The sequence below is a fragment of the Coregonus clupeaformis genome, chromosome 40 (assembly GCF_020615455.1).
Source record: "Coregonus clupeaformis isolate EN_2021a chromosome 40, ASM2061545v1, whole genome shotgun sequence".
NCBI classification, from domain to species: Eukaryota; Metazoa; Chordata; class Actinopteri; order Salmoniformes; family Salmonidae; genus Coregonus; species Coregonus clupeaformis.
In genome coordinates, this window is record NC_059231.1 from 21,701,070 (window position 1) to 21,725,089 (window position 24,020).

General features: G+C 43.6%; 2 protein-coding genes across 6 annotated transcripts in view; one reads left to right on the forward strand and one right to left on the reverse strand.

Moving 5' to 3' along the window:
• LOC121571746 (leucine-rich repeat and calponin homology domain-containing protein 1) overlaps positions 1–11,782 on the forward strand; it is a 98,929-nt gene extending 87,147 nt beyond the window's left edge. For 2 of the 4 annotated variants that reach the window (XM_041883404.2, XM_041883405.2), the window contains 4 exons: positions 5,396–5,505; positions 5,648–5,785; positions 5,901–5,978; positions 10,689–11,782. In XM_041883404.2, the coding sequence (XP_041739338.2) occupies positions 5,396–5,505; positions 5,648–5,785; positions 5,901–5,978; positions 10,689–10,802 (440 nt within the window). In that variant the 3' untranslated portion in view covers positions 10,803–11,782. Of the gene's footprint in view, positions 1–5,395; positions 5,506–5,647; positions 5,786–5,900; positions 5,979–8,498; positions 9,661–10,688 lie in introns of those variants that run through there. The other 2 variants (XM_041883402.2, XM_041883403.2) reach the window with 1 other exon arrangement.
• A 4,205-nt stretch (positions 11,783–15,987) lies between these two features.
• Positions 15,988–19,950, reverse strand: esd (esterase D/formylglutathione hydrolase). 2 transcript variants are annotated; one of them, XM_041883406.2, is made up of 9 exons: positions 19,841–19,950; positions 18,692–18,770; positions 17,923–18,011; positions 17,565–17,663; positions 17,315–17,439; positions 17,070–17,189; positions 16,870–16,968; positions 16,579–16,746; positions 15,988–16,352 (listed from the first exon to the last, which is right to left on the reverse strand). In XM_041883406.2, the coding sequence occupies exons 2-9, from the start codon at positions 18,757–18,759 to the stop codon at positions 16,272–16,274; spliced, it is 849 nt and encodes a 282-aa protein (XP_041739340.1). In that variant the 5' UTR covers positions 18,760–18,770; positions 19,841–19,950; the 3' UTR covers positions 15,988–16,271. The 2 variants fall into 2 exon arrangements, with proteins under 2 accessions (XP_041739340.1, XP_041739341.1); XM_041883407.2 differs by lacking the exons at positions 18,692–18,770; positions 19,841–19,950 and adding an exon at positions 18,261–18,420.
• Positions 19,951–24,020: the final 4,070 nt, after the last annotated feature.

Consider the following 24,020-nt stretch of genomic DNA (forward strand, 5'->3'; position numbering starts at 1 on the left):
AGTCTGTGCTGTGTCCTTCCAGAATGTTCTGAGAGTCTGTGATGTGTCCTTCCAGAATGTTCTGAGATTCTGTGCTGTGTCCTTCCAGAATGTTCTGAGATTCTGTGCTGTGTCCTTCCAGAATGTTCTGAGAGTCTGTGCTGTGCCCTTCCAGAATGTTCTGAGAGTCTGTGCTGTGCCCTTCCAGAATGTTCTGAGAGTCTGTGCTGTGTCTTTCCATAATGTTCTGAGTCTGTGCTGTGCCCTTCCAGAATGTTCTGAGAGTCTGTGCTGTGTCCTTCCAGAATGTTCTGAAAGTCTGTGCTGTGCCTGTGAGTGAGCCCAGAGTGATACGTTTTGAAATGAGCTAAGAGGAGGCAATGGCTCCTTCTCCACGCTTTCCCAATCTCTCCCTCTTTCTCTCTCTCGCCCTCTCTCTATGCTGTTCATTCAGTTCATTCAAAATGCACAACTTTAAAATCAAATCAAATGTTGATTTGTCAAATGCGCCGAATACAACAGGTGTAGACCTTACCGTGAAACGCTTACTTACGAGCCCTTAACCAACAATGCAGTTCAAGAAATAGAGTTAAGAAAATATTTACTAAATAAACTATATACAGGGGGTACCGGTACCGAGTCAATGTGCGGGGGTACAGGTTAGTCGAGGTAATTTGTACATGTAGGTGGGGGTAAAGTGACTATGCATAGATAATAAACAGTGAGTAGCAGCAGTGTAAAAACAAACGGGGGGTGTCAATGTAAATAGTCCGGGTGGCCATTTGATTAATTGTTCAGCAGTCTTATGGCTAGGGGGTAGAAGCTGTTAAGGAGCCTTTTGGACCTAGACTTGGCACTCCGGTACTGCTTGCCATGCGGTAGCAGAGAGAACAGTCTATGACTTGGGTGACTGGAGTCTTTGACAATTTTTGGGGCCTTCCTCTGATACTGCCCAGTATATAGGTCCTGGATGGCAGGAAGCTTGGCCCCAGTGATGTACTGGGCCATACGCACTACCCTCTGTAGTGCCTTATGGTCGGATGCCGGGCAGTTGCCATACCAGGCGGTGATGCAACCGGTCAGGATGCTCTCGATGGTGCGGCTGTAGAACTTTGAGGATCTGGGGACCCATGCCAAATCTTTTCTGTCTCCTGAGGTGGAAAAGGTGTTGTCGTGCCCTCTTCACAACTGTCTTGGTGTGTTTGGAATATGATAGTTTGTTGGTGATGTGGACACCAAGGAACTTGAAACTCTCGACCCGCTTGTTGGTGATGTGGACACCAAGGAACTTGAAACTCTCGACCCGCTCCACTACAGCCCCGTCGATTTGAATGGGGGCGTGTTCGGCCCTCCTTTTTCTGTAGTCCACGATCAGCTCCTTTGTCTTGCTTACGTTAAGGGAGAGGTTGTTGTTCTGGCACCACACTGCCAGGTCTCTGACCTCCTCCCTAAAGGCTGTCTTATCGTTGACGGCGTGTCGTCATCAAACTTAATGATGGTGTTGGAGTCGTGCTTGGCCACGCAGTCGTGGGTGAACAGGGCGTACAGGAGGGGACTAAGCACGCAGCCCTGAGGGGCCCGCATCATGGGCACTCGCGTGTGTGTGTGTGTCAGGGCTGCGCTCAATTCAGAATTTAATTGAGAATGCCTCAAATTCCAATTCAATTCTTGAATTTGAATTGAATTTCAACTGAGGTAGTAAACAGGATACAGAATTGCACATTTGAATTAAAGGAAACATAATTGAATTCAGTGAAATTCTACTTCCTCTTCTATTCTATATTAGGTGTAGTCTATACAAATATACACAGAGTATACCAAACATTAGCAACACCTTCCTAATATTGAGTTGCACCCCCCTTTGCCCTTAGAACAGCCTCAATTCGTCGGGGCATGGACTCTACAAGTTGTCAAAAGCATTCCTCAGGGATGCTGGCCCATGTTGACTCCAATGCTTCCCACAGTTATGTCAAGTTGGCTGGATGTACTTTGGGTGGTGGACCATTCTTCATACACACGGTAAACTGTTGATCGTGAAAAACCCAGCATTGTTTCGGTTCTTGACACAAACCAGTGCGCCTGGCACCTACTACCATACCCCGTTCAAAGGCACTTAAATCTTTTGTCTTGCCCATTCACCCTCTGAATGGCACACATACACAATCCATGTCTCAAGGCTTAAAATTCATTCTTTAACCTGTCTCCTCCCCTTCATCTACACTGATTGAAGTGGATTTAAACAGTGACATCAATAAGGTGTCATAGCTTTCACCTGGATTCACCTGGTCAGTCTGTCATGGAAAGAGCAGGTGTTCTTAATGTTTTGTACATAAAACATGTCATTATATTGAATTGCACTGAATTAAATTCTACTTCCCGTCACTCAAATTCACATTGATTCAATTCGATTTTCAACTCATGAGTTGAATGGGAGTCAATTCAGAGATTCTGAAATTAGCACAATCCTGGTGTGTGTGTGTATGGTGCGTGAGTTGGTGATGGGGTAGTCAGTGAATGCCAGGAAGTCTCTGTTTCTCCATCTGTGTAAAAGTGACTGACAGCCTATCAGTATGGCCTCTAGGGACCCACCATTATCACAGAGGGAAGGAAGGAAGGGGAGAAAGGGGGAGGGGCTTATAATGTCCTAATTAATTAACTCCTTCTTTGTTTTATTACCATGTAACCAGCTTTAAGATGAGTCCCTGGCGTCATAAACAGTTATTGTTATTGTCAGGGTCAAGAGCAGCCCAGCCACAGTGAAGGGGGGTTGAGTTAAATCATTCCCCCATGCTATATTGTGACTGGCTGTAACTACGAAACCCCTCTTGTGCTGCCTTGGTTATTGATAGGCCCTAGTATGAGACTTCTGTAAGCTATTTCACACAGAGTTTGTGTTTACAATAATTGACATATCTGTGCTTCCTCTCTACATGGTCATGTCACATTCTGGTGTTGAATGTTACTCTTTCCCCTCCCTAACCATATTCACACCCTCTATAATAGTCAACATCCTGTTCTCTCTATGGCGATGGGGGAGTGATGGCCCCTCGCTGCCCCTCTCTACCTACTCTGGTAGATATCAGCCTGTCATGCTTCTGAATGAGGCCTGTGTGTGTTTATCTCTAACGTCCTACTGGGATAGCCCCTCAAGGAGCCATTGCCCCTGTGAGAGATGGTCAGATAAGGCCGATGTTATTAAGGTCTAGTGTGAATACTTTAGAAATGCATTCTCCTTTCCTTTTCCCCAAGTGTGGGTTGAAGTGTCCAGTGACCCTTGGGCTCCCCCATGTGGTGGGACTTTGTACCACAAGGCAGAGCTACTGAATGTGTTCCATGTGGTGGTGTGTCACTGACCTGTATATGGAGGCTGTTGCAAGGGAGATTTATGACTACAATATAGGCCACAGACTTTGTAAATGATTCACTCCCATGTTGTAGAACGATGGCTGTAACATGTGATCAGAGGCCAAGACTGTTTCTCTCTCTCTCTCGCTCGCTCACTCACACACACACACACACACACACTCCTCTGAATACATTTCCTCCTCCCACTTAAAAAAAAAGCTTAATTTCCTCTAATGCGTTTGCTTTGTTATATGTATGCTTACCAGTTTAAAAAGTGGTTTTATTAATATATTACCAATCAGAGAATACTTTTTCCGAGTACAATAACACAAAACAAATAAATATGCTTCATTACGTCAAGCCTCTTCAAATCTCCTGTCAGTTGCTGTGGGTCCTGGAGGGGTCATGCTATCCCATCTGTTGGTGTGCAGGATTGACTAAGTGGAACTTCTTTAGGAAAACCAATCTTCATGACAATGAAGGCAGCCCAGAGCCCAGCACTGTAGAGTGCATCTGGATATGAATAAGGGGTTATGCAAGTATGCAATAACAGTAGCTACGTATCCGTTTGTAAGAGAAAGTGTGATTTCGGTGTCAGTGTATATTGCAGTATGCATTTACACTACATGACCAAAAGTATGTGGAAACCTGCTCGTCGAACATCTCATTCCAAACTCATGGGCATTAATATGGAGATGGTCCCCCCTTTGCTGTGATAACAGCCTCCACTCTTCGGGGAAGGCTTTCCACTAGATGTTGGAACATTGCTGTGGGGACTTGCTTCCATTCAGCCACAAGAGCATTAGTGAGTTCGGGCACTGATGTTGGGAGATTAGGCCTGGCTCGCAGTCAGCGTTCCAATTCATCCCAAAAGTGTTCGATGGGTTGAGGTCAGGGCTCTGTGCAGGCCATTCAAGTTCTTCCACACCGATCTCGACAAACCATTTCTGTATGGACCTCACTTTGTGCACAGGGGCATTGTCGCTTTGGATAAAAGCGTCTGCTAAATGGGATATTATTATTATTATTATTTATTATTATTGTCCTGCTGAAACAGGAAAGGGCCTTGCCCAAACTGTTGCCACAAAGTTAGAAAGCACAGAATCGTCTAGGATGTCATTGTATGCTGTAACGTTAAGATTTCCCTTCACTGGAACTAAGGGACCTAGCCCGAACCATGAAAAACAGCCCCAGACCATTATTCATCCTCCACAACTTTACAGTTGGTACTATGCATTCGGGCAGGTAGTGTTCTCCTGGCATCCGCCAAACCCAGATTCGTCAGTCGGACTGCCAGATGGTTAAGCGTGATACATCACTCCAGAGAACGTGTTTCCACTGCTCCAGAGTCCAACGGCGGCGAGCTTTACACCACTCAAGCTGACGCTTGGCATTGCGCATGGTGATCTTAGGCTTGTGTGCGGCTGTTCGGCCATAAAAACCCATTTCATGAAGCTCCCGAAGAACAGTTCTTGTGCTGACGTTGCTTCCAGATGCATTTTGGAACGCGGTAGTGAGTGTTGCAGCCAAGGACAGCCGATTTGTACGCGCTTCAGCACTCGGCGGTCCCGTTCTGTGAACTTGTGTGGCCAATCACTTCACTGCTGAACCGCTGTTGCTCCTAGACGTTTCCACTTCACAATAACACCACTTACAGTTGACTGGGGCAGCTCTAGCAGGGCATACATTTAACGAACTGACTTGTTGGAAAGGTGGCATCCTATGACGGTCACACGTTGAAAGTCACTGAGCTCTTCAGTAAGGCCATTCTATTGCCTATGTTTGTCTATGGAGATTGCATGGCTGTGTGCTCGATTTGATACACCTGTCAGCAACGGGTGTGGCTGAAATAGCCAAATCCAATAATTTGAAGGGGTGTCCACATACTTTTGTATATACAGTATAGTGTATGTAGGCTACAGAATGTGTGCTTTTATGGGTGTTAAATGCATGTGTGTGTGTGTGTGCGTGGGTCTGAATGTATTATTACAGTTCAGTATGTGTAAGTGTTAGTTGCTGAGCACCCTGTTTAACGGCTGGCCTGTTCTCTCCCCCGGCCTGTTGGGGGCAGTGTTCCTGAGGACCCATAAGAGTCTGGAGTCTGTGGATCCTCAGTTCACCATGAGGAGGAAGATGGAACAGCTGAGAGAAGAGCTGGAGCTGATGGAACAGCTCAGAGAGGTGAGAGCTTCTCTGTCAATCTCTTTCCCTCCCTCACTCTCGTCTGGAAGTAAACTCCCTATCCAGTAGCATTATGTCCTCAGTTTGTGCATGTATAAAGGTGTGTGTTTTGACCCCTCTTACCCCTCCTGTCTCCCCTCAGAGCATAGAGAGCAGACTGAAGGTGGCTCTTCCTGAAGACCTCGGCTCCTCCCTCATGGACGGGGTGGTGCTCTGCCATCTGGCCAATCACATTCGCCCACGCTCCGTGGCCAGCATCCATGTGCCCTCGTCCGCTGTGGTACGTCTGGGGGTCAATGAGGGGTTAAAGAGGGATACATAGGAATGGGTGATTCTTTGTGTTATATACAGTTATAGTGTGTGTTGAGCTCTGTGTTCTGTGTGTGACCCTGTAGCCCAAACTCAGCATGGCCAAGTGTCGGAGGAACGTGGAGAACTTCCTGGATGCCTGTAGGAAGATGGGCGTTCCCGAGGTGAGACATTCCTGTCTGTTAGATAGTGGCACCTCATTGATCCTGAATCAGGCACTCTATTTCAGATTCACCTGTTAGAGTTGGGATTTGACTGAAGGAAACTGATCCTTGATCTGTTAAGAGTTTGAATAAAAGCTATAGTATCATTGGGGTTGGAATCTAGTTCTGGGTGGGCTGATTGGGGATCAGTGATGCAAACAGCCTGTAGAGGACACCAATACTATGCACACTAGCATGAAGTGTCAGAAAGAGCTGGGTGCTAGTGCTGGGATGAAACTAGACCATTTGACAAGTCTACAACTTCTTTAGTTTACACAGGAATACAGTTCTAGGATATGTATTTGACATTGGGACCAAACCCCTTTATAATCATCACCTTAAAACAATCTGCCCAGTCAGAGCACAGAGTTTGATCCCAGAACTGACACATCTAGCCAATCACCTTCCCATCCCCCACTACCTCCTCTGAAAGAGAGAAAATAATGGCAAGCATTAAAGCTGCATCATCATCATCATCGCACTGGACTATGCTGTCATCATCACGGCTTCCTCTCTGCTTTTAAACTTTGACCTGGCTCTTGCCTGGTTCTGACCCCAGTGCGTGCCAAAGAAAAAAATGAGTTTAACAGGAGCTGTTGTGCTCTCATGTCATTTACTTGACTGAAAGATGTTGTGTGTGTATGGGATGGCAACATAGGACTTAAAGGGCGATTGCACTTCCTAATTTGGCACATTAAGAAACGCTAGCGGCCATGACTGAATTCAAACGTGAGTTGGTTTCGGGGTGTGGTTTGATGTGGGTGTCTCGTCTGTGTTCACAGCCAATTAGCTTCAGCCAGCTGATGTGCAAACGTGGCAAAATTGGTTTGACTTTGAATAGCCCATCTCTGGGGATAGTTAGGGACCATCAAAAATGACACAATGTAAATGGGACAATATTTTAATGTTGTACATCTTTTAGTTGTCTCATTAAATGCTTTCAAAATTTGTATACCACTTTCTACAATTTATAGTTGGTTTGAGGTTTTTAAGTCATTGAAATTTGGAGCTATTGACCTTTTAAAATATTGTCCCATTGTGTAATTTACTGATGGTCAAAACTAACAGAACCAAATTAAGATCGGTCTCGTGCAGCTGCGCTCCGAATTGATGATTACTTGGGTGCTGTCAGCTGTGGACAGGATTAAAATAAACCCAACCCACGGACAACTGTTACGGTACCCTTCATTCCGCGACATACAATTATTTCCTATCATCTTTATGACCAACATTATCCTATTTACACCTTGTAGTCAATTTTGACAGTATAATAAATGTTTCTGACTCCTATCGATGCCACATAGGCCATTTTCAAAACGATAAATTGCTTTTTAGGGGCAGTCGCTCTTTAATAAGATGTGTTCGACTATCAAATTGGCCCAGTGACCCTGGCTCCTCGTTGCTGTGTGATTGCTCCTTTAGTAAATATATTCAGTAATTATGACCACTATTTCTGTCGTCCATGGTTACACATACAGTAGTAGCGGGACTCATTATTTGATCATACCCTGGTATAGTAAGCCCTGCTGTGATTGTGTTTAACGTATTCTCTCTTCACTCAATGAGCCTGGTCGAAACCTCACACTACAAAAGTTGCCTTTCAGTCACTGTTTGAGTAGCCTGCTGGGACTGTACATTAGAATGCACAGTAGCACCATTACCAACAGTGAGACTGTCTGAGACCTCTTGGCTGCTTCCTTAGACCTCCTGCTTGTTTGCTGTTGCTAGTCTGGTTTTGCTTGTATAACCTGGCCCTAGCCATCTTGTAATCCTGCTGCTTGCTGGCTGAAATGTTGCTGCCTCGCTGAAACAGGTGCTTTGCGCTGGATAGAAAGCTATTGCTAGCAAATGCATGTGAAGATGTAGCTGGCTAACACCGACTGCACCCTCATTGCTCCTAACGCTCCACACCCCGGCATGGGCTGCTTTCTGAAAGAGACAGTTCAGTCTCAGATTTATAAATGTAGTAAGTCACATACTCTCTCTCAAAAAGCAGCCCTGCGCATTGCCCTGGTAACCCACGCCTGCGCAGCCCTGCACAGAAACACACACCTTGACCCCTGACCTCTTGTTCCCACTGGTTAACATCCTGCCTTGTTTCTCTCTGTTCTGTTTTCCTGCTGGACCACCGTCTATCTTCTCTTCTTCTCCGCTGAATCCCCTCCCCTTATTTCTCTTTTCCTGGCACTCCCTTCCCATTTCTTCCTCTTCTTTGTTCTGGTATTTTCTCTCCTATGTGTTGTTCTTCCCTCGCTCATCATTCTCCTCCACTTCTATCTGCCTGTATTTCTCTTCTTCATTCGTAAAATCCTTTGACGTTCCTATGTGAGCCCTTTCCTTTCTTCTATCTGTATCATTATTTTCCCCGTTTTCCATTCTTCTCCATTCATCCCTTCAACTCCTTTTCCTATTTCCAATCCTTCTCCCTTCACCTTCATTCACATTGTATGTTACCACCGCCGCTCCTCTTTGGGTCCTCAGTCGTCCCTCTGCTCAGCATATGACATCATCCAGTGTCACCTGCGGCCGATCCGTGTCACCGTGTGCGCCCTGGTCGCCATGGAGTCCCCCACAGAGGGGAGGAATTCAGACAGACAGGGGAAGGGCCCGAGTCCAAACCCAAGCCCCGCCCCCGAGGCGTCTACACAGGTCGCCCAGGCTCCGCCTCCCGCCTGGCAGCCCTGGGACCTGATTGGCTCGAGCCTAGTACATGTGTTCTGTCTCCTCCTGCTGTTTGTGGCCTATAGCTGGAGCGAGCTGACGTAATGCCACCTGTCAATCTCCTGTCAAAGCCCACCCTCCTCTCAGCCCTGTCCCCCGCATGTGCCAACACGTCTCTGTCCGCAATCCTCCTCCTCTTTTTCTTCAACCTCGTTTCTGTGCTCTTCCCTCTGCCTGGGAAAACTGCTGACTCACACAACAGTGTGTCTCTCATACACACTTGTATTCATGCACACATTACAGATGCGCACCATTAAACTCCAATAAATACCGACTCACAACCTCACACACATGCATTCATATACTGTCCCCATCAATACTGCACATTCCAACTGTTGAAAAGAAGCCTGGAACTTGTACACAAGGGGTTACCGGAAGACTCTCTACAACTCTTTGGCCAATGTCTCAAATCAAGCCTGTCATGTTGGACTGTTCTCTTTATTAATGCCCTCTGGGGTCACAGACCTGTTGTATGGGGTCATACAGTATACCCACTCCCCATGGGGTCATACACTGTCTCTTGGTTCCATACAGCCTGTCTAGTTTGGGTCCAGGTAAGCACAGACCATTAATAGGGTTCCTCTATCAAGCTGGATCTTGGAGCTTTTTTGTTGCATTGATCTCTCTCTTCAAGACACATCAGATACAGGTACAATACAGTTGTTATTATACTGTCTGTTCAAAGTAAATAGTAAAGCTCAATAGTGATGCCATCTATGACAAAGATACAACACAGTGTATAGGTTTGGACCTAATAAACACACCACTTATGACTAGACTGTAGAATGTCACTACAGAACACTGTCACTAAATTAAGTTCAATAATCACGTCACTACTGCACATCTCGACCATGTACAGATAACTGCCAAAATAATGGAAACACTTGAGTAAATGACGGATATAAAGTATATTGAAAGTGGGTGCTTCCACACAGGTATGGTTCCTGAGTTAATTAAGCAATTAACATCCCATCATGCCTAGGGTCATGTATAAAGATGCTGGGCAGGCCATTATTTTGGCTACCATGCCGAAGCCCCGATAAGATGACAATGCCCCAATCCACAGGGCACGAGTGATCACTGAATGGTTTGATGAGCATGAAAATGATGTAAACCATATGCCATGGCCATCTCAGTCACCAGATCTCAACCCAATTGAACACTTATGGGAGATTCTGGAGCGGCACCTGAGACAGCGTTTTCCACCACCATCAACAAAACACCAAATTATGAAAGTTCTTTGTGGAAGAATGGTGTCATATCCCTCCAATAGAGTTCCAGACACATGTAGAATCTATGCCAAGGTGCACTGAAGTTGTTCTGGCTCGTGGTGGCCCAACACCCCATTAAGACACTTTATGTTGGAGTTTCCTTTATTTTGTAAGTTACCTGTACATAACTCTCATATCGCTATAGTTGATTTACCCTGGGGGGGTTACATGACTACAGTATGTAGAAGTTTTAGGCCTACTATTGTACTATTCTGTCGTGGTTCAGACCGTAGACTTATTTTCTTCTTTTCAAAACCTCAAGATACATTGGAAGGAAGTTTATTTTACCCAGCGACTACTAATAGTTCTGTTTGTTTTAATTCAGCCAGTGCTGTGAGGCTTTATATGACTTGTATATCTGATGGTGTGAATGGAACTGGTAATAAATGTACAGTTCCCTCCTCTCTTCTATTCTGTGTTGCTGTTCTCTGAAGGATGATGAGTCCAGTGCTGTTCAGATTCCTCATAATGGTTATCCAACATACTCCTACACACACCTGTACTGTCTGTATGTTCACTCATCACCATAGTTGTATTGAGGGGTTTTTATTTACTTGTTTTTGCTGCCTCCTTTCTTGTCCGTCTCCCTATTTCTGTCCCACTCATTCCCGATCTCCTCTCCCTCCTCCCCCCCACTCTCTCTGTCTCTTCCTTCTCTTTCTCTGTGGAACCTTCACAGGATAAGCTGTGTCTGCCTCATCACATACTAGAGGAGAAGGGTATGATAAAGGTGAGCATGACAGTCCAGGCGCTGGTGGATGAGACTTCAACCAAGCAGGCTCTCTTCACGTGAGAGGGAAGACCCACACACACACACCACTTTGTCAAAGTGAACGAACACAAGTTGCCATTGTACCTCCTGAAATAGCCTTTTCCAAGGGACTGTAGCCTATATCTGTCTTCCTTTCGCGTTTCTTACAACCAGGGTTTGAAGTTGCACATTGATGCGTGCGGTGCCCTAAATTACATAGTGGATATGATATTCAAAGCTGACAGGGGTGTCCACGTTGATGGTGTTTAATTCTGACGCGAGTGCCCTGCTTTGTTGTGGCAGCATCCAGCACCCTTGGACACTCCTGTAGCTTGAACCCTGCCTACAACAGCTTCTAGCATGCTGCACTGTGTACGTTTGACTATGCATTTCACAGGCTAGCAGTTTTCACCCCTCTATTCCTAAGGACAGGTATTATTATAATCACCTTCAGTATTCTGAGACTAAACACCAGACACTCCAACGTAGCGCTCTCTCTGCTACGGCTTCCCTATTTCAAGATATTTACAATGGATATGGCCAAGTGGCTGAGAGTTGTATACGTTGAAAAGAATCCCCCAAATATTTTTCTCTAATAGGTAATATATTTTAGGTATAGTTCTGTATATTGTATTATGTTTTACTTTAAATTGATCTCTCACCACCTCTGTAGGGGTAGAAGTGTTGTCCTAACATTATGGGAACATTGTGTTTTGGTTGTTGAATCGGGAGTGGTTATGTAACTCAGGGGAGGTGTGGGCTTACTACACTCATGCTTCATTCCGTAGCCTGCTTCTCGGTCAATGGTATTACTCTAACATTGTGTGTGTGTGTGTGTGTGTGTGCGCACGCGCATGCCTGACTGCGTGCTTGTCAAAGAGAATGACAGGAGTCATAGTTAGACAATGAAAAAGAGAGGAGAGGGTTTGCATGCCCTAGTACTGGGCTCCCCAACCCTGTTCCTGGAGAGCTACCACCTGTAGGTTTTCACTCCAACCCTAATCTAGCCTGATTCTAATAATTAGCTGGTTGATAAGCTGAACCAGGCTAGTTACAACTGGGGTTGGAGTGAAAACATACAGGAAGGTAGCTCTCCAGGAATAGGGTTGGACACCCCTGCCCTAGTACGTTGTATACGGCTTTACAAGCATTTCGCTACACCCGCTATAACATCTGCTAAACACGTGTATGTGACAAATACAATTTGATTTACTGCTAAATAACCTCTCGTGAAGTGTGGGGTGATGCTGCCCATGCTAGGTGGTCATGTAGGACATACAACGTTAGCATTTAAAAGTAACAGATGCATTCACTGATTTAGAGACACTGTTAGCAGTATATGAAGAGTTGATGCCTGAGTGCCCAATATCCCACTACTACACAAACAGCAGAACACTCTGAAATAAGCATACTAGGTGTGTGAGCAATGGTGTTGGGTTTTTATTGTACAGATATGCATTTTATACAGCTTGGTATCCAAAGCTTAAGATTTAGCAGTAAAATCAAACAATGTTCCACTGGATAGATTTGACAGTTGCCAAAACATCTAAACTGTTTTTTCAGAGCTACGTATGAGACAGCAATTCATTAACGCTCTGGATAAGAGTCTGCTAAATGACTAAAATGTAAAATGTAATTAAAGCTAGAATCCTTAATTGAAACAATATCAAGAGGCCACCCAGCCTGTGTTTTGGTAAAAAGCTGAGGGATGGGCCTGGAGAAATGTAACCACTCAAACTCATAGAGCTATGAATGAAAGGACTGACCATCCATGATAACAAAATTATAGTTTTAAATATGTTTTGAGGCTATACCGTGTTTGTTTACATTTACATTGTTTACAAACAGGAGTAAAACACGGTTTTATTCTGGGTTCTAATGGGGTACGACAGTTTAACTGAGCTCGTGAGGCATTTGTAAGTTATATTCTTCAAGAATCAATGGGTATATATCATTAATTTATAAGTCCAAAAATGGATGTATCAACTAATGATTCCAGCTTTAATGTTTTTGAATATATGGTTTGTACTATTCCAATGATCTAATTGTCTTTAGACGTGTGGTAATGTTTTTATGAGAAGTGGTGATAAGCGTCAATGTGATGGTTTGTGCAAGTGGGTTTTGTATTTAGAAAGTATACACAGTGCATTCGGAAAGTATTCAGACCCCTTCACTTTTCCCACATTTTGTTGCGTTATAGCCCGATTCTGAAATTGATTAAATAAATAGAAAATTAATCAATCTACACACAATACCCTATAATGACAAAGCGAAAACAGGTTTAGAAATTTTAGCGAATGTATTCAAAATAAAAAAACATACCTTATTTACACAAGTATTCAGACCCTTTGCTATGAGACTTGAAATTGAGCTCAGGTGGATCCTGTTTCCATTGATCATCCTTGAGATGTTTCTGCAACTTGGGAGTTCACCTGTGGTAAATTCAATTTATTGGACATGATTTGGAAAGGCACACCTGTCTATATAAGGTCCCACAGTTGACAGTGCATCTCAGAGCATAAACCAAGCCATGAGGTCAAAGGAATTGACCGTAGACCTCCGAGACAGGATTGTGTTGAGGCACAGATCTGGGGAAGGGTACCAAAAAAAGTTTGCACCATTGAAGATCCCCAAGAACACAGTGGCCTCCATCATTCTTAAATGGAAGAAGTTTGGAACCACCAAGACTCTTCCTAGAGCTGGCTGCCCGGCCAAACTGAGCAATCGGGGGAGAAGGGCCTTGGTGAGGGAGGTGACCAAGAAACCTATGGTCACTCTGGCAGAGCTCCAGAGTTCCTCTGTGGAGATAGGAGAACATTCCAGAAGGACAACCATCTCTGCAGCACTCCAACAATCTGGCCTTTATTTTAGAGTGGCCAGACGGAAGCCACTCCTCTGTAAAAGGCACATGACAGCCCGCTTGGAGTTTGCCAAAAGGCAGACCATGAGAAAAAAGATTATCTGGTCTGATGAAACCAAGATTGAACTCTTTGGCCTGAATGCCAAGTGTCACGTCTGGAGGAATCCTGGCACCATCCCTATGGTGAAGCATGGTGATGGCAGCATCATGTTGTGGGGATGTTTTTCAGCGGCATGGACTGTGAGACTAGTCAGGACCGAGGGAAAGATGAACGGAGCAAAGTACAGAGAGATCGTTGATGAAAACCTGCTCCAGAGTGCTCAGGACCTCAGACTGGGGTGAAGGTTCACCTTCCAACAGGACAACGACTAAGCACACAGCCAAGAAAACGCAGGAGTGGCTTCGGGACAAGTCTCTGAATGTCCTTGAGTGGCCCAGCCAGAGCCCTGACTTGAACCTGATCGAACATCTCTGGAGAGACCTGAAAATAGCTCTGCAGCGACGCTCCCCATCCAACCTGACAGAGTTTGAGAGGATCTGCAGAGAAGAATGGAAGAAACTCCCCAAATACAGGTGTGCCAAGCTTGTAGTGTCATACCCAAGAAGACTTGAGGCTGTAATCGCTGCCAAGGTGCTTCAACAAAGTACTGAGTAAAGAGTCTGAATACTTATGTAAATGTCATCCGTTTTTTGCAAAAATTTCTAAAAACCTGTTTTTGCTTTGTCATTATGGGGTATTGTGTAGATTAATGAGGGGAAGAAAAAAACAATTTAATCCATTTTAGAACAAGGCTGTAACGTAACAAACCGTGGAAAAAGTGAATACTTTCCAAATGAATTCTATTTATTACTTTATTAAAGCTGCAATATAACTTTTTGGGCGACGACCAAATTCACATAGAAATGTGAGGTATAGCTCTGTCACTCATTGAAAGCAAGTCTAAGTGGTAGATCTGTTCTATCTACGCTATTTCTATGCATCCCGTTCAGTTCCGTTTTATATATAGTTTACTTTCGGTTTCGTACACCAGCTTCAAACAGCTGAAAATACAATAGTTCTGGTTATGGAAAATATTTTTCACAGCGGTTTAGATGGTACAATGATTCTCTACACTATACTTGCTTGTTTTGTCACAAACTGAAATTACGAACAATTGGAATTTTAGCAACCAGGAAATGGCGGAGCGATTTCTGAATAGTGCATCTTTAAGAGTAATTTGAATATTTTAACAGTCACCACCACACATAAAATCAGCCACACTCCTGAGGTAAAGTGAACAATCTCTTAGAATCAGGATCTTGAGTGATCTCATTGCTAATGTAGAATTCAAAGTAACAACAATTACAACACTACTACTATTTATGTATATAATGTAGCTAATATTTAATAATTTACAATACATTATATATAGTAAAAACAACCATTATGCACAGTAATCCTACTTTAATACTCAAAGTAATGTCCTTTCCACCTAGCTAAATAGAACTACTCAGGTGCTAACATTTGACTACCAGTATCCCTTCTCCCAGTTCTAACATTTCCTCCTATTTTGATGATAGAAAAGAGATATGTGGAAACTAAAGGGAAATATGACAAGGATATTTGCTTAGTAGGAGAAAGTGACTGTGTAGCTTATCGTTTCCTTATGGAGGTTTGGGCCGTGTGCTGCAGACCTGACAGTTTAGAAACCTAAAGAAGAGGGGACTTACATTTTTTTTTTAAAGAGGTCATTACTTTTAGTTCATTGATTAGTCAGTCAATCCCTTGGGCCTTTAGAAGTAGCTGTATGGCTGCCTATGGGCCTGAAATTATCAGCACTTTAAAGAGACGTTTTTATAGTTTGTTTTGGCAACTGACAAATCTCAGAGCTCCATTTTAAATTAGAAATGTGTGTATGACAATGACATTTATTTGAACTATACAAATGTGCGAAATGTTTTTACCACAGTAGAACTGTTGACTGCTGTGTTTAGCTGTGTTGCCCTTTTCTACCTTTCTCTGTATATAGTCCTGAAAGCTTGTACTCAGTTTTGTACTTTGATTGGGAGGAAATGTAAAAAAAAAAATATGTTTAGGTTTCTTAAAATTGACGTATCATATTATACAATTTTGTACCTCTTGTCATATTGGTGTATTTGTTGTACAGCAATTTGGATTTTATTGCATGAAACACCCCTTTAATGTTGCCTTAACTGCTGTGAATACTGTATATATTTCTCATCACTTTATCAGTAAAGCACTTATCTGTAAAAAGCACATTGTCTTATGTTTGATCTATAGTCCACCTACATGTATTTTGTATTGTCTCAGAGATGTCAGAGTGTATAAGCCTAAGGTCATAAGATGGAAACAAATGTAATCAAAAGTAATAACTGAACCTTTATTTTGAAAGAAATACAGTTGGAGTGACCACATGATTAGCAAGCAAGCTCCTCTTAACACCAAACATCCTGGCCCCACTATTGTCTGTTCTCAGCTTGACTCAACATAGCAGGTGTGTTCATTTCAGCTCAACAGGCGCATCAGGTTAATTTTAGCTCACCAGGCACTAGGTCTCTCTGGATGGGACAGGTGGACAGTAGCAGGTGCACAGTTTGAGTAGAAGGCACAGAGGAGAAAGCCTGGTTGGGTTCTGGTCCAGCAGTCAGTCTTAAGCATTGAGGAACTTGGCGTGGTGCTTGATGTGGTCGGTGATGAAGGAATAGATGAAGAAGTAGCTGTGGTCGTAGCCCTGATGGAGACATTAATGGCACTGTTAGTCTGATGACATAGAAATATGATGATACTCACTGCATTTTACATCAGTAAACAAGCACATATTGTATATAACTACTGAGATGAACAACTGGCAGCAGGGAAAATCATACAGCAAAGTCACCAACCCTAGTTCAGTACACATAGTAGGTATTTCAAGATCAAACAGTTGCTATAGTTGGCCACTGGGTGGCAGCACTCACCGGCTGCAGCCTGAACACAACAGGAATCTTCTTTTCTGAGCAGGCGGCGATCAGGTTGTCAGGAAGCAGCTGGCTGGCCGACAGGAACTGGTCATCACGGCCCTGGTCGATCAGGATGTCCAGCTGTGGGCCAGAGTATGATGCTGCCAGCACCGTGGCGTCATACGCCTGGAAAGGAGGAAAAGGAGAGGAGGAAGAGTGATTAGAAACTCTTGGTGTTGTTCTGGAATTCTACTTTGTTTGTTGTGATCCCGTTGATTTGGCCAGTCCTCCTGTAACCCCTTACTGTACCTCCCAGGTCTTCTTGTCTTCTCCTAGGTACCCAGAGAAGGCCTTCTGCCCCCAGGCACACTGGATGGGGTTACAGATGGGGGCGAATGCAGAAACAGCCTGCAGTGAGAATGGGATGAAGAGAAAGGGCTTCATTCATATATTCAAAAGATGATGGTAATATATGATATCATAATGAAAGGACTGCCATATTGCCATGCCTTGTATTTTCCAGGGTTCTTCAGGGCGCAGATGAGGGCTCCATGTCCCCCCATGGAGTGGCCGGAGATGGACATCTTCTCTGGGTCAGTGGGGAAGTTAGCATTGATCAAACGAGGGAGCTGAGAGAGAAAAAAATAAAGAGAGAGAGAGGTGGTGATTATCAGTGCATAGCAGTATTGGGGGATTCAAAATAGTAATAGGAAATGCTACCATCACGACTACTATTATCATGTGACCGACACACCTCCTCAGTGACATAGGTGTACATGCAGTAGTTGGTCTTCCAGGGCTCCTGGGTGGCGTTGACATAGAAACCAGCCCCCGTGCCAAAGTCCCAGCTCTCATCTTCACCCTCGATGTTACAACCACCTGAACACCACAGAAAATAGTAGGAAGAAGGTAGGGTGGGAGCTATAATTACTATTAAAAGGTGGGCATGAGCATTGAAGTGAAGGGTGAATGTTATGCAATGAGTAAAGTGTGTGCGTGCGTACGTGGGCTGGTGTCTGGGGCTACGATGATGATTCCGTGCTCAGAAGCCGCCTGCTGACTGCCAGCCTTGGTGATGAAGTTCTGCTCTGTGCATGTCAACCCTAGAAGCACACAGTGAAACGTGAAGGACAACATTTTCAACACACATAGGAAAAATCTAAGTAGTTGATCAGAATAATTCAGTGGTCATCGTGTGCAGATGTTTATTCTAGACCAGTGCAAGTATACAGGCAATTAAGATCTTGATGATTAGTTGAATCAGGTGTGTTGGGATAGAACAAAAACCTACACATTCTGGGCAGGGATGGTGACCACTGTCTTTATGTAACATATGAGAGACAATGGACTGTGAGAACTCACCAGAGAGCCAGTAGAAGACGGGGCACTTCTCATTCTCGGCTTTAGGAGGCAGGTAGACAGCGACTTTCATTTTACACTTCAGCTCAGTGCTGAGAAAAGAAAATGCATTACATCACGTTTCTGGCATACTGCATGTTTCCACCCAAGCCATATGGGCAGATTGGAAATAATAGAATTTGTAAAACTATAATTTGTGTATTCCAATGGCAAATACAGCAGTGTGTTGCATTGATGTATAACAGTGAAACAGAATTAGCTAGCAGACTGGCTACTGAGATGCTTCATTCGCCGTTACAGGATAGGTACTGTTTGGCGTAGCACAGAATTTTTCGACTAACCTTAACTTGGCGATACTATCTTCGTTCTCGATTCGGCCAAACATATATTCTAAACATGTTTGTGTAGAGTTGCAGGTAGACAGAGCTCTCGATCAATGAGAGAAGATTAGAAATATACAAGATTGAAATAGACAAGATGGTGGCGTACACATTTTTGGATTATTTCATGGAGTAAAAATTTTATTTATTTAAAAAGAGCATTTTCTAAATTCAAACGAACCACCTGCAACTGAACACGGATATTTTGGAAGATACATGTTTCGCCGAATTGAGGACAAAGATCGTATTGCCAAGTTAAGGTTGGTCGAACATTCTCTGTGATATGCCAAACAGTACCTATCCTGTAATCACATTAGCCGTTACAATCTGCTAGCTAAAACAGAATGAGCTCTCGGGAGGTTAGTTAGTCTGGTGTCACGAGGCTAGCTCACCTGTCATGCTCGAACACCTTCTGGTAGCCGCCACTGCACTTGTTGGATGACACTTGGGCGAGGGCCATAGTTCGGTTACCTTTGGCAAGTCCACGAGGGAAAGAGTTGTATTGTATGGGACATTCTTTCAGAAATCTTGCTGCTACAGTTTTGCGTAGACCAGACATTGCATTTGTAAAATTATCCTTCTTAGCTAGCAACTACTAGCATGTTATGCATGCTAAAACTAAGTTGCATAGACCCTTTTCCAGTACACTGACGTCACGCACAGATTCGTGTAAGAAAGCCATCGCCATCTGCGCCCATTTAACAAAGCCCTTGCATTTTTATTATTTCTAAACGAAATTACTTTTTTGGGTTCCTGTACGTTTACAATTATGTTTTAATTGTTGCTTGAACAGTTGCTAAGATTCTTTGGTTGTGATCTTTGCAAAATAACTTTGATGCAGCAATTAGCTAGAATGCTAACGCTCATTGATAGGCTAGGCTGTAGCAAAAGCTAGCCAAAGAGCCATTTTACTGGTTGAAGTTTAAGTGTTTTATAAGTATAATGCAGTTGATTTGCGATGATGACGAGGATAACTTTAAGCAGGACATTCATACGAGCCTTAAAATTATATTATAACCCATAAGTAGTGAGAAATGCACTCATAAGTAACATGTAAATACAGGCATTTTTTGCTGGCGTTCTATAACTCCCCCACCAACTTGCGCGCATCGCCCTCGTGCGGCAATGTTTGCAAACACAAAAAGGGGTCTACAGTCCACAGATGCATGCAAAAATAGAATGCCAAGTTGGTCGAATGTCGTTGGACAGGGCAGAAGACCCGAACAAGAAGATAGGCCCAAAACACAGCTGTGCTAACTTATTAACTGTAAAATCTTCAAAAAGCACCAACTTGAAAGCATGCACAATGCAGCCTCTGTAAATCGCTAGATGATCAATCGATGAATGCTATAAGGCCTTCAGAGCAAGAGAATGCAGAACTTGCCACATTGTATCGGTTTCTGTGTAGCTGTCTGGCTTATTCGAGCGAGCCAGAGCCACTCCTACCCTGCAAGCAAGCTGCACGTAAGAAACTCAGTAACTTCTACTTCATGATCATAGAAACACAGCAAATAATAAGTGTTAATTTACACTTTACATACCTTGTTAAATCACGATTATTGAGAATAACTTCACTTTCGTCCCCGCTGCTTGGGTCTAGTAGAGTCCAACGTGTGGGTCAACGTGAAACGTCATGGAGATACTTCGTCTTCTTCTTCAATGAGGTTTAATGGCGGTTGGCATCCAATTTGTTGCATTACCGCCACCTTCTAGACTGGAGTACAACTCCCTTATATTTTGCATGAAAAATAAAATAAAGAAATACCCTACCATTTAACACTACACTCACAAATTCAAAAATATTATTAATAATTAACACCACCCTTCTCCACTATTTAAATATATTCATTCCTACCTCAATGCCCTCAACCTGAAATGATGGGACATCACCACTTAACACACCCTGTAACTCTTCTGATGTCAAGTCTTGCACACCCAAATACCTCTCTGTAGCTGCCACCACAACCTCAATTTTCTTCGACTTACGTTCCATCCCTGCAGTACAATTAATAACCATTGCTATAAACGCTAAAAATCCAATCTTACTGAAACATATATCACTTGTTGGCCTAGCCCTCTGAACTGGTACATATCTACTACTCTCACCACTCCCAACCCTTCTTCCTCTACTTTCTTCACTGCCTCAGCATATAAAAACTTACTTACCCTGGAAACCTCAAACTGCTTCTCTCGCACGGGACATTTCTGATCCACAGCCCCATGGCCACCCCTACAATTAGCACACACCACTACTTTCCCCAATGCTACACATTCCTTTGTCTCATGCCATTCTGCACACTTCTCACACCTTGGTACCTCCCTCCAACATACTGCTGCCGTCATGGAGATACCTCCCCTTGCATCTTCAAATGTATGTCGATATGCAACCGAAAGGTGGCGTTGTTGTCAAAGAAAAGTTGAGAGGTCCTGAAATTAATGAATTTGAACAAAACCATAGCTTTGGCTCACAAGCTCACTGTTAAAAAACCATTCAGTATGACTATAACAGCATGGACCCCCCACCCCCCCTCAAAGCTCTGGCTTTGCTGGTAACTACTTTATTGAGGAAAAGTGTACTTACTATGCTTGTGATGGGAACCTCACCTAGCTATCTTAAGATGAATGCACTAACTGTAAGTCGCCCTGGATAAGAGCGTCTGCTAAATTACTAAAATGTAAATATCTTACAGACCTGAGGTCATTTAGGTTCACTATTAGCCGGTTTTTGAATTTTATCAGTAACTTACTGTATTAATCAACAGTATGATACTGTATAAACTGAATACAGTAGATTATCATAGAATGCACAGTAAAATACTGTACATTTGTTTTAAAGCACACAGTAAGTCCCTTCTGTAATTTCTAATGTAAAATATTGTGTTTTACAGTACTAATTATGGTGCCTTGAGGGGAAATGTTGTGGGTGGGGAAAGTCTCTCTGGACATTAACATATTTTAAGGAGTGCCTTGTAAGAAGCTATATTTGTTGCAACCCTGAATGAGAATGCTGTACCCCCACAGAATATGGTAATATACTGTATTTTAGGAATTCTACAAACTTTGTCCTAAAACTCTACAGTAGCTTACTGGCCAATTGCTGCCAGTAATTTACTTTAATTCAGAATACAGTATCATAACGCATTTTTGGAGAGGGTCGTTTTCTGATAAAGGCGTTTCTTGATATCAAGTTACACCCATTGATGCTCGCCATTGGTCCGTGGCCGTTTCTATCACGTCGGGGACAAACATGAGTTGTTGACAACTGTAACTAACCCTAACTCTTTTCCTAACCTCAATCTCCAAACCTGCCACGCTAGTTCACCTAACCTGACATGTTAATTATCTTAACAAGTAGTCAGATGACGCGGATGCTACGCTACAGGACTGTTTTGCTAGCACAGACTGGAATATGTTCCGGGATTCATCCAATGGCATTGAGGAATATACCACCTCAGTCACCGGCTTCATCAATAAGTGCATCGACGACGTTGTCCCCACAGTGACCGTACGTACATATCCCAAACAGAAGCCATGGATTACAGGCAACATCCACACCGAGCTAAATGCAAGAGCTGCCGCATTAAATGAGCGGGACACTAATCCGGACGCTTATAAGAAATCCCGCTATGCCCTCAGACGAACCATCAAACAGGCAAAGCCAATACAGGACTAAGATTGAATCCTACTACACCCTGGCTCTTTTATTTAATTTATTTATTTCACCTTTATTTAACCAGGTAAGCCAGTTGAGAACAAGTTCTCATTTACAACTGCGACCTGGCCAAGATAAAGCAAAGCAGTGCGATTAAAAACAACAAACACAGAGTTACATATGGAATAAACACAACGTACAGTCAATAACACAATAGAAAATCTATATGCAGTGTGTGCAAATGTAGTAAGTTATGGAGGTAATGCAATAAATAGGCCATAGTGCAAATAATTACAATTATAATTTAGTATTAACACTGGAGTGATAGATGTGCAGAAGATTATGTGCAAATAGAGATACTGGGGTGCAAATTAGCAAAATAAATAACAATGTAAATAACATTATGGGGATGAGGTAGTTGGGTGGGCTAATTACAGATGGGCTGTGTACAGGTGCAGTGATCGGTAAGCTGCTCTGACAACTGATGCTTAAAGATAGTGAGGGAGATAAGTGTCTCCAGCTTCAGAGATTTTTGCAGTTTGTTCCAGTCATTTGCAGCAGAGAACTGGAAGGAATGGCGGCCAAAGCAGGTGTTGGCTTTGGGGATGACCAGTGAGATATACCTGCTGGAACGCATACTACGGGTGGGTGTTGCTATGGTGACCAATGAGCTAAGATAAGGCGGGGATTTGCCTAGAAGAGATTTATAGATGACCTGGAGCCAGTGGGTTTGGCGACGAATATGTAGTGAGGGCCAGCCAACGAGTGCGTACAGGTCACAATGGTGGGTAGTATATGGGGCTTTGGGGACAAAACGGATGGCACTGTGATAGACTACATCCAATTTGCTGAGTAGAGTATTGGAAGCTATTTTGTAAATGACATCGCCGAAGTCAAGTATCGGTAGGATAGTCAGTTTTACGTGGGCATGTTTAGCAGCATGTGTGAAGGAGGCTTTGTTGCGAAATAGGAAGCCAATTCTAGATTTAACTTTGGATTGAAGATGCTTAATGTGAGTCTGGAAGGAGAGTTTACGGTCTAACCAGACACCTAGGTATTTGTAGTTGTCCACATATTCTAAGTCAGACCCGCCAAGAGTAGTGATTCTAGTCGGGCGGGCGGGTGCAAGCAGCGTTCGATTGAAGAGCATGCATTTAGTTTTACTAGCGTTTAAGAGCAGTTGGAGGCCACGGAAGGAGTGTTGTATGGCATTGAAGCTCATTTGGAGGTTTGTTAACACAGTGTCCAATGAAGGGCCAGATGTATACAAAATGGTGTCGTCTGCGTAGAGGTGGATCTGAGAGTCACCAGCAGCAAGAGCGACATCATTGATATACACAGAGAATAGAGTCGGCCCGAGAATTGAACCCTGTGGCACCCCCATAGAGACTGCCAGAGGTCCAGACAACAAGCCCTCCGATTTGACACATTGAACTCTATCTGAGAAGTAGTTGGTGATCCAGGCGAGGCAGTCATATGAGAAACCAAGGCTATTTAGTCTGCCAATAAGAATGCGGTGATGGGCAAGTTGCAGCGGAGGGTGCAGAGCTGGTGGCCGAGGTAGAGGTAGCCAGGTGGAAAGCATGGCCAGCCGTAGCAAAATACTTAATGAAATTCTCGATTATCGTAGATTTATCGGTGGTGACAGTGTTTCCTAGCCTCAGTGCAGTGGGTAGCTGGGAGGAGGTGCTCTTATTCTCCATGGACTTTACAGTGTCCCAAAACTTTTTGGAGTTAGTGCTACAGGATGCAAATTTCTGTTTAAAAAAGCTTGCCTTTGCTTTCCTAACTGATTATGTATATTTGGTTCCTGACTTCCCTGAAAAGTTGCATATCGAAGGGGCTGTTCAAAACTAATCCAGTACGCCACAGGATGTTTTTGTGCTGGTCAAGGGCAGTCAAGTCTGGGGTGAACCAGGGGCTATATCTGTTCTTAGTTCTGCATTTTTTGAATGGGGCATGCTTATTTAAGATAGAGAGGAAAGCACTTTTGAAGAACATCCAGGCATCCTCTACTGACGGAATGAGGTCAATATCCATCCAGGATACCCGGGCCAGGTCAATTAGAA

Excerpts from the sequence above, each read along its gene's own strand:
- esd (XM_041883406.2), bottom strand. The coding sequence starts at position 18,759 with ATGGCCCTCGCCCAAGTGTCATCCAACAAGTGCAGTGGCGGCTACCAG. Across the intron at positions 17,440-17,564 it reads AGCCCCAGACACCAGCCCAC|GTGGTTGTAACATCGAGGGT; the intron begins GTACGCACGCAC and ends TGTGGTGTTCAG. Across the intron at positions 16,747-16,869 it reads AAGACAAGAAGACCTGGGAG|GCGTATGACGCCACGGTGCT; the intron begins GTACAGTAAGGG and ends CCTCCTTTCCAG.